Source organism: Suricata suricatta, chromosome 6 (assembly GCF_006229205.1).
Source record: "Suricata suricatta isolate VVHF042 chromosome 6, meerkat_22Aug2017_6uvM2_HiC, whole genome shotgun sequence".
Taxonomy (NCBI): Eukaryota; Metazoa; Chordata; class Mammalia; order Carnivora; family Herpestidae; genus Suricata; species Suricata suricatta.
This window is the reverse complement of record NC_043705.1, coordinates 40163152-40173434: the sequence shown is the minus strand read 5'-3', so window position 1 is coordinate 40173434 and position 10283 is coordinate 40163152. Positions and strand designations below refer to the sequence as shown.

Sequence of the window (10283 nt, the reverse complement as noted above, 5' to 3'; positions counted from 1 at the left end):
GCCTTCATCCCACCAGTGCCCCTGCAGGGGGAAGGCCTTGCATTCTCCCAGCACAGGACAGCCCTGTGACGTAATGAGCCATTGAAGGGATGCGTTGTGCATAAGCCCTTCTGAATAAGAGGTGATAGATGACTTCGATTGTAAACCGTAATTAGCACCAGGAGCCCTTTCAACACCACTTACTGTCAAATAAGGCCCACGTTGTAAACCGCTGCCCATTCGGATCATTGCCTGCGCTTCTAGAACCTCCCAGAAGATGACGCCCTTGCTCCCCAGTCTGAGCGCAGGCAGAAGATGAAGCCTTTCGCCTGGGGCCCGGCTCCCTCCCCAAGGTTAAGGGCCTGACCTCTTACAAAGACCTGCTCTGCGTGATGGACAGAGGCCAGGCAGGCGTAAGTGGGACCTAGCTACGGTCAGCCTAGGAGGACCGCCTCACTGAGAAACGGCGTTGCGTTCGGATCGCCCTGCTCTGAGAACCCTCGCCTTTCCCAGGCACGGCCACCCTCTGTGCCCCCTCGAGTAGCGAGATGACGTGGTAAAAATGCGGGCGGCTTTGCTGGGTGGCGGCGGGAACGGCGCACAGAGGCCGTCCAGATGGTCGGGGCGAGGCCTCACGTGCCTGTGCAGTGGACTCTGGACACAGTCACACCTGACTGGAGGAGTCAGGCTGCAAGGCGGTCAGGTAGGACTGGGCGGGGGAGGGCACCCGCGGAGGCACAGCGCCCCGCCGCTCTCTCACGCCCCGACGCTGGGACACCCGGCGAGGGGGGCGGGGCGGCGGGAGGGGGTGGGGCCGGGCTCCAAGCCCTCGGGTTTCCATTTCAAACCTAGAACCTGAGAGCATTCGAAGAATGGGGTGGCGGTCCGGGGACTGCCGGACTTCTTTGTCGCACTGCCCGTTGCGACGATCCTTCCTCGAGGCCGGCGCACGAGCTACGCCACCACAGCCTTGCACGCCTCTCACAAGCCGGCGGCCAGGGGCCGGTCCAGACGTGGCTTTCGACCCCGAGCGCTCGGGCGGCCGGTGGGCGGGGCGTCGCCGGTGACGTCGCATCCCGTTTCGATTCTCCGCCCCTCCTCTCCGCCCGTATATAAGACTTCGCCGGCGTTCGCACTCTCACAAGTGGAAGCGGACGTCGGGCGTGGGTTGTTGGAGGCAGCGGGGGCTCGAGGGCAAGGGCCGGCTCGGACGTGTGTCCGCGCCTTGGAGGTGGCGGCTGACAGTGTCGGGCGGTGCGGCGACGATGGAGCTCTTGCGGACTATCACCTACCAGCCGGCCGCCAGCACCAAGATGTGCGAGCAGGCGCTGGGCAAGGCTTGCGGCGGGGACTCGAAGAAGAAGCGGCCGCCGCAGCCCCCTGAGGAGCCGCAGCCGGCTCAGCCCCAGGCGCAGGGGCAGCCGGCGGCCCCGCACCACCATCACCACCACTCGCACTCGGGGGCCGAGATCTCGCGGATTATCGTCGACCCCACGACGGGGAAGCGCTACTGCCGGGGCAAAGTGCTGGGAAAGGTGACGAGCGGCGGGCGCCCGGCTGCCGGACGGGCGGGCGGGAGGTCTGCCCGGGCATTCCCCGAGCCCACCGGACCCCGAGTCCCCGCATGTCGGCTTTTCACGGGGGCTCCGATCCCGGCGGGTCGTGGGTGTTCACCTGCCCTGCTCTGGCTTTTGTGCGCTGACAGCGCCGGATCGGCTTTACATCCTTAGCCTCAGCACTCAGTGCCTCCCGCAGCCCCAAGAAATTGATATTGAGGCCAGAAGCGAGGGCTTTCTACTCTGGCCCCTAGCTTCCTCCACCTGCTCCCCAGGGAATTTTCCTACCAGGTCTCTTCAGGTGTATTTTTTCATCTCCCTGTTTCAAACGCCTCCATAAAGCTCCTCTTTGTAAAGAAAGAAGGGGAACCGTTCCACTGTTTTCAGGAATGCCTTTCCCCTCGCGAAGGAGCTTTTAAAAAGTACAGTGCATACGCCTTCCCGTCCCTAATCACCCTCCCCCAACGTTGCTTTTCTAATTTTTATTTATTTTTTAAAATATCTATTGCTCATTTTTCTGCCACACTCAATGCTGTCTCGGCTTTGTTTTCAGGGTGGCTTTGCAAAATGTTACGAGATGACAGATCTGACCAACAACAAAGTCTATGCTGCAAAAATCATTCCTCACAGCAGAGTAGCTAAACCTCATCAAAGGGAAAAGGTGTGTATGACTGTTGAGTAAAGTATTTTCTTTGTGTGCAGGAGTGGCCCTTCCCTGTTCAGAAAATGTCTTCTGCATGTGTAAGCAACTGGCTTTTAAGAGGTGACAGAAGGCTCATAAGCCTTGTTTTGCGTGTTCTTTCAGATTGACAAAGAGATAGAGCTTCACAGAATCCTTCATCACAAGCACGTCGTGCAGTTTTACCACTACTTTGAGGACAAAGAAAACATTTACATTCTCTTGGAATACTGCAGTAGAAGGGTGAGCTGTTACTCCTGTCCGAGTCCGGGGACTTCCCCCACACCGAAGTGGGATTCAGCTTGCATTTTCTCTGGGGTCTTGCTGCGGTGCCTATTACTGTATTGCAGTGTTAACTTTCATCCCTCATCCTGCACGAGACCACTACTGATTGTGATAACTTTGTTTGACAGATTCTCTCTTTTCCTTCTCCTCTTCCCAGTCCATGGCTCATATCCTGAAAGCGAGGAAGGTGCTGACGGAGCCAGAAGTCCGATACTACCTCAGGCAGATCGTGTCTGGACTAAAGTACCTTCATGAACAAGAAATCTTACACAGAGATCTCAAACTAGGTAAGCCCATTACTCCCAACACTGATGTTGTGTTAGAGGGAGGTGTTCTTTTCTTCTCTGTCTCCTCGTTTGGTATTCATGTTCTTTGTTGGGATCTAGCCTATGCAATCTTGCTTTTCAATCTGTGACTTTACTAGTAAACAACTGGCTGCCTGCGTCCAAAGGGGACGTGTGTGCATTTGGTGAGAAGACCTTTTCCAGGGGATTGAGGTTTTATTTTCTTTATCATCTAGGGAACTTCTTTATCAATGAAGCCATGGAATTAAAAGTCGGGGACTTTGGCTTGGCAGCCAGGCTGGAACCCTTGGAACACAGAAGGAGGTAAGAGAAAGACACAGCCTGACAGGGTTTTATGGAGATCAAATATGCCCTTATTATTCTCCAGTTAATGTTTTGGAGAAGGGTCAGTTGATATTAAAATTCACAATCAATCCATGGAAACACTAAGTGCCCACTGTGGATGAGGCAGAGGGCATGATGCCTGTAAGGTGATTATGAAATAAAGCTGGCTCATATTTGCCTGAAATATTATACAGGTGCTATGCTGTACGTGGTCTCAGTTGGTTAAGAACATGTTCACGTGGCTGGAAAAAATTGTACATGCATTAAAAAAAATTAAGTCACTTGATAAGTTGTTAAATGTTGAGATGGCAAAAATCCAAAGTCAGAGTTTTCTAAATGGAAATTCAACATAATACTCTGAAGGTTTTATCCAGAGAGCTAAGTATAAACAGAACAGTTTTTTAATGAGGTCTTCCTATTTTGCTTTTCCAGAACAATATGTGGTACCCCAAATTATCTCTCTCCTGAAGTCCTCAACAAGCAAGGACACGGCTGTGAATCAGACATTTGGGCCTTAGGTTGTGTCATGTAAGTAAACGCACCAAAATGATCAACAAGCAAATTTGGATTTGCATTATTTTCACACTGGAAAAGAGTTGCTTTATGACTATCCCTAAAGAAGTGTTCTCTTGCCACACAGGTATACAATGTTACTAGGAAGACCCCCCTTTGAAACGACAAATCTGAAAGAAACTTACAGGTGCATAAGAGAAGCCAGGTATACAATGCCTTCGTCATTGCTGGCTCCTGCTAAGCACCTAATAGCTAGCATGTTGTCCAAAAATCCCGAGGACCGCCCCAGTTTGGATGACATCATTCGACATGAATTTTTTTTGCAGGTTGGCATGTTTCTTGTGTCTTTTTATTGCATACTATCAATCACAGTTACCCAGCTGGTTACTGAAAAGTCTTCTCTGACACTCCACAGGGCTTCACTCCAGACAGACTCTCTTCTAGCTGCTGTCACACAGTTCCAGATTTCCACTTGTCAAGCCCAGCTAAGAATTTCTTTAAGAAAGCAGCTGCTGCTCTTTTTGGTGGCAAAAAAGACAAAGCAAGATATATTGACACACATAGTAAGTTATAAGACTTCTGCTCTTCTGTATCCAGTATATTTAAATCTGATAAGTTAGTTAAAAGAACGTTTTTATGTTAGCATAACAGCCAGTATGTTTGAGTACTGTTGAACTTTTTATAGCATGATAAAACTCTACTGCAAAATGTGCTGGATAGCTTTTTTCCCCCCACACACATTAGTGTGCTTCTTGCCTAATTACAGCTGATGGTAATGATAAAATGCTGGTTTTGCCTTGAATGCTCATAAGCTGATTATTAACACAAAAGAAGGAAATGTGGCTAGCTCTGTTCCTACCGTGTTAGCAGGGACTAATGCTCATAATTCTTGTCTTTGATTTACAGATAGAGTGTCTAAAGAAGATGAAGAAATTTACAAGCTTAGGCATGATTTGAAAAAGACTTCAATAACTCAGCAGCCCAGCAAACACAGGACAGATGAGGTATGCTGGAAACCAATAAAATAGAAATACTTTGTATCATTTCCATTCTCTGTTAATTATGACATGGATTATGATGATCATGATCCAAGTATGTTACATTTACTTAAAGCTTTTCTTCCGTTTAAAACGATGTTTTTAGTTTAACAACGCACGCACTTGAGTCACTGAGCTATCTTTTGTGTCCACTGGTTTTTCACAGGCTTTCCCAGCAATTGCTGCAGTCGCAGCTTAACCTAGAATTCTCAACCTCAAATGAATGTTAAATGTTTGACTCCTCTTCTGACTCTTCTTTCCTAGGAGCTCCAGCCACCTAGCACTACGGTTGCCAGGTCGGGAACACCTGCAGTGGAAAATAAGCAGCAGATCGGAGACGCTATTCGCATGATAGTCAGAGGCACTCTCGGCAGCTGCAGCAGCAGCAGCGAATGTAAGTTGCTGTCCATGGCATTTTAAATGAAACTATAAATGTCAGTTCAGCTTAATACTGAGTAACTGGAGTCCATTTGTTTTGTGGCCTAATTACACATTACAAGCAAAATTAGAGGAATCAGAAAAAGCTGAGGAACAATTCTGAGTCCCTCCTGGCCTTAGAAGTAGTGGAGGGAAAGCTAGCAGCTACCAAAGCCTAAGGTGTTATTGTTAATTATTTTACCACTTTCTCTGACTCTGCAGGCCTCGAGGACAGTACCATGGGAAGTGTTGCGGACACAGTGGCAAGAGTCCTTAGAGGATGTCTAGAAAACATGCCAGAGGCTGACTGCATTCCCAAAGAGCAGCTGAGCACTTCCTTTCAGTGGGTCACCAAATGGGTCGATTACTCTAACAAATACGGCTTTGGATACCAGCTCTCAGACCACACTGTAGGTGTCCTTTTCAACAATGGTGCTCACATGAGCCTCCTTCCAGACAAAAAGTAAGTATGTCCAATTACTGAGGTCCTATCACTTCTTTATTCTTGCACTAAAGAAATCTAAACCCAGTGACTAATGGCTTCTGTTTTGTCTCTCTTTTCTCCCTCTGGTTCCTCTTTTTCAGAACAGTTCACTATTACGCAGAGCTTGGCCAGTGCTCTGTTTTCCCAGCAACAGATGCCCCTGAACAATTCATTAGTCAAGTGACGGTGCTCAAATACTTCTCTCATTACATGGAGGAGAACCTCATGGATGTAAGTACCTCCTGGATGTGGTGTTTGAGCAGTAGTATTTGAAGTGTAGCCCACAGACCAGTGAGGTCTGTACAGCTCTGCAGCTTGTGTGAGGTGTTGATGCTTCTGTCCTACCCTAGCTCTAGTGAGTCGTAGTCCCTGGGAGGCGGGGCCGAGAATCTCCGGGCCATTATGAGAGGCCCTGTATTCTCCAGTGCAACTCGGAGACGCATTTGCCTAGAAGAATGAAGTGCAGACTGCAAAATCATTACGGCACTAACTCTCCCAGTTTCTTTTAGGGTGGTGATCTGCCTAGTGTTACGGATATTCGAAGACCCCGGCTCTACCTCCTTCAGTGGCTCAAATCTGACAAGGCCTTAATGATGCTCTTCAATGATGGCACCTTTCAGGTAAGCGAGCCCTTCAGGAAAGTGCGTGTTTAGGTCATAAAAAGTGATTTTCAGGTAGCCATTTAATTATTGGACACATTTTGCTAATTCTTTACAATATTTGTAGAGGTCTAATATTTATGTCTGCTTTTGAAAGGTCAACTTCTACCATGATCATACGAAAATCATCATCTGTAGCCAGAACGAAGAATACCTTCTGACGTATATCAACGAGGACAGAATATCTACAACGTTCAGACTGACAACTCTGCTGATGTCTGGCTGTTCATTAGAATTAAAAAATCGAATGGAATATGCTCTGAACATGCTCTTACAGAGATGTAATTAAACGTCTTCTCGAATGGACCCTATGGGACTCCTCTTTTCCACTGTGAGATCTACAGGGAAGCCAGTCAGATGACCTGCAGCATGTTGAAAAAGATGGACAGGTGGTGGTACGAAAACAATCCTCTGAGGCCTGCTGGACTGGGCGGAGCCAGACCAGGCTGGTGCACACACTTCTTAACTTTGGACAGTCTGAGAGGGAACCGGAATGCAGTTTTCCTTGATGTACCTGTTGTAAAACGTTTTTCAGACAATTTCGCAGAAAGGTGCATTGACTCTTCTCTCTGTTGAGAGCATTTCAGACAGAGGACTTGGAACTGTGAATATACTTCCCGACGGGGAGGGAGAAGGGAGGAAGCTCCCATGTTGTTTAAAGGCTGTACTCAGAGCAGCTTTTGGCTGCTCAACTGTGAACTATGGCCATATATAATTTTTTTTGGTTAATTTTTGAAGACACTTGTGGCTGGAAAAGTGCATTCCTTGTTAATAAACTTTTTATTTATTACAGCCCAAAGAGCAGTATTTATTATCAAAATGTTTCTTTTTTTTTTATGTTGACCATTTTAAACTGTTGGCAATAAAGAGTATGAAAAAGCAGAAGCTGTGGTCCACTGTCTTTGGTATGGTACATCACCCCATCACGGCATTCTTCGATCATGGGTTCTATGGCACTCTTGGAGGCGTGACATGGAGTATAGAAGCATGCTCGGAAGTTAGATCTTTGACTTCATTAATAGTAGTTTGTAGAAAGTAAATCCTTAACACCTAAAGCGCAATCAAACATTTTCTGGGTAGATCTTGCTTGAGAAGAGATTATAACAAAAATATTATTCTTGTTACAAGCAAAATAGGTCCTCTGACTAAATCCACAACAAATTTTTCTCTGGAGTATTACCTTAGAACTCATTTTTAGCTTGCGGTTGCCTGGGTAGCTAAGTCGATTAGGCATCTGACTTTGGCTCAGGTCAAGATCTCACAGTTTGTGAGTTTGAGCCCCACGTTGGGCTCTGTGCTGACAGCTCAGAGCCTGGAGCCTCCCTCAGATTCTGTCTGTCTGTCTGTCTGTCTCTCTCTCTCTCTCTCTCTCTCTCCCCGCCTCCCTATCCCCTCCTCCTGTCTGTCTCTCAAAAATAAACACTGAAAAAAAAACCCGGGGGCAGCTCATTTGGTTAAGTGCCCGACTCTTGATCTCAGCTCAGGTCATGAGTTTTATGAGTTCAAGTTCCACATTGGGCTCTGTGCTGACAGCGCAGAGCCTGCCTGGGATTCTCTCTCTCCTTTATCTCTGCCCCTTCCCCCCTTTTGCTGTGTGTCTCTCTCTTGCAAATAAACATTTAAAAAATTTTTAATTTAAAAAAAATCTCATGTAGCTTGGAGCTGAAAGCCAGAGTAATCCTGTGTAAACAGACCTCTGTTATGTGTTAATAGGTACAGGAAGTGTATCTTAATATGGGCAAAACTCTATGCTTTATAAAATACTTGCACCACCTAAATGTATTACTCAGCTTAAACCTGCCTAAACACTTACAGTGCCGTCGGCATTACTAGTACACAATTCCAGTAGTGTGAAGTACTTTGTAAATAACTCATTTTCTCTTCCTTTTGGTTCATGGTGGATGAAGGATGGTATGGGAACCAGCCTATGGTTTTAAGCTCATCTTTTTTATATAATCAAATGATCCAAGAGGCAAATCTGAGAATGTTTTGTCTTTCAGTGGGATCTGCTCTTGGGCGGGGGTAAAAAGCTGCTTGTTCTGTTACTCTGAACTTATAGTGACCTGTACAAGATGCACATACGGATGGGTTCCATTGTAGTCCCCACTGAGGACAACAGTGCCCTGAGAAAGGAGCACTCTCCTGTATCAGGCTCTCTGGAATCCTGAACAGTGAGTGGAGTGTAGAAATGGTGGTGGTACTTTTGCATTTTTCTAAAATTACTACAAACACTGGACCTGTTATACTTTGGTAATAAAAATCAAATCTGGAGAATTTGCTAGGGATATTTCACAGGTTCTAGAATAACTCAGGCTGGTTGGAGTTCTTTGGACACATACACAACTTGAGTCTTGGTTAAATGGCTTATAGTAATGGCTGAAGAAAACTAGATAATTACACTATTAGCTGGGTGTGCAAAAGTAGAATCTATTTTTATCCTTATGAACAGAGAAAATAATAGGAATTTGCAAATAGTCGTCTTTCATTTTGAGTTTCACAGTGTACATTCCTTCCCATTTTTAAAATATGCTCTAATCCACTCTTAAGGATCTACTATGTATAGATGAGGGCCTAGCAATGGAGATGTAGCATGAACCTGAGCCTCTCCTTGCCCTCAAGGAAGTCACAGAAGAGTGGAGGAGACAGTGCATTTACCTATTAATCTGATAAGTGGGCTGTGATACTATGATAAAGGTATGCACTGGGTGTTGTGGGAACGAAGAACAGGAATCATAAGGAAGGAGCCCCAGGCATGGGGTGGACTTAGAGAATAGATTCCAGAGAAGAAAATTCTTTTTTAGTGGGTTTGGAAAAGTGAATGGAGGTTAAACAGAAACTTGTGATAGGAAAAGGTGTTATAAGCAGTGGAAATGACACATAACACGTGCAGTTGCTTGAGGGTCAAAGAGTTTGTGGAAGTGAATGTGTAAGTCTGAAGCATCATAGGTAAAGGCTGGAAGAAATAGATATGATGTGTCTTGACCGATATGCATCCCAAGGCATTGAGGCTGCATTGAAGGCTAAGTGTAGTTACGGAAAGATTTTGTAGCCATTTTACTATTTTACTTCTATAAAATTCATTCCAGGGGCATAGCCAAAATGGGTAGGGAAAAAATATAGAGAAAGACAACCCAAACAGTAAAGATATTAATGGTGGAATCCAGGTTGAGAAGGGACTAATTGAAAAAGAGCATACATAGAATTACACAGGAATATATCTTTTGGCTCATCTGGCTTATTTCAGTATTCCCAGCACTGGGCACAGGCCAGCCATATAGTAGTGAAATAATGGATGAATAAATGAAGATAGATTTGGAAATGACTTAGAAAGGTGATCTTAATAGGATTTGGGACCCAACTGAATGTGGGGTCTGAGGGAGAGGGTTGGCAGTGGGATGACTGGCCCTGCAGTCAAGGGGGAAATGTGTTTTACTGTGGGGCCATCAACTGAAATAAATCAGGAATATAAAAGGAAGAACCACAGAGGAAAATACAGTGAGTGTAAGACATGCTAAATCATACTTGTGTGAGGATACCCAGAGAGGCCCAGAAACAGGTAGACATACATGTCTACATCTCAGGTGAAAGCAATATTTGGAAGTAACCAGGTTTGAAGGACCATCATAGGAGTAGATTTGAGCACATAAGGATACATCTCTTTCATCCCTTTTACCCAAGATTTTTTTTTTTTTTTTTTTTTTTTGGTACTGAGGCCAGATAAATAAAACATAATGGTGTTGGTAAACCTTTGCAGTGAGGGAAGGAAGAAAAGAAATTCTCAAATAAATTATAGTCTTCTAAACAAAAGGCCCTGAATTCCATAAAACAACTCCAAAATAGCAGATGTACTTAATGAACACCTTCAAACCTCAGGAATGTTTCTCAGTTAGCCATCCAAAATCCTGTTAGAGTATAGGCTGAGATAAAAGGCAATGTTTAAAGATGTACTAGTTTTGATGCATAGTAATAGATACCTTCAGCTAACTTTGGTGTGGCCACAACAGGAACCCAGATCATGGGTTATCTGACATTTACTGCTTTTATA

General features: G+C 45.6%; 1 protein-coding gene across 1 annotated transcript; it reads left to right on the top strand.

The window, feature by feature from the left end:
* Positions 1-1101: 1101 nt before the first annotated feature.
* On the top strand, positions 1102-7123 carry PLK2 (polo like kinase 2). The gene is made up of 14 exons (XM_029942272.1): positions 1102-1514; positions 2089-2196; positions 2341-2457; positions 2657-2786; positions 3020-3107; positions 3561-3656; positions 3769-3967; positions 4057-4204; positions 4548-4645; positions 4943-5072; positions 5318-5558; positions 5681-5810; positions 6089-6199; positions 6336-7123. The coding sequence occupies exons 1-14, from the start codon at positions 1245-1247 to the stop codon at positions 6525-6527; spliced, it is 2058 nt and encodes a 685-aa protein (XP_029798132.1). The 5' UTR covers positions 1102-1244; the 3' UTR covers positions 6528-7123.
* Positions 7124-10283: the final 3160 nt, after the last annotated feature.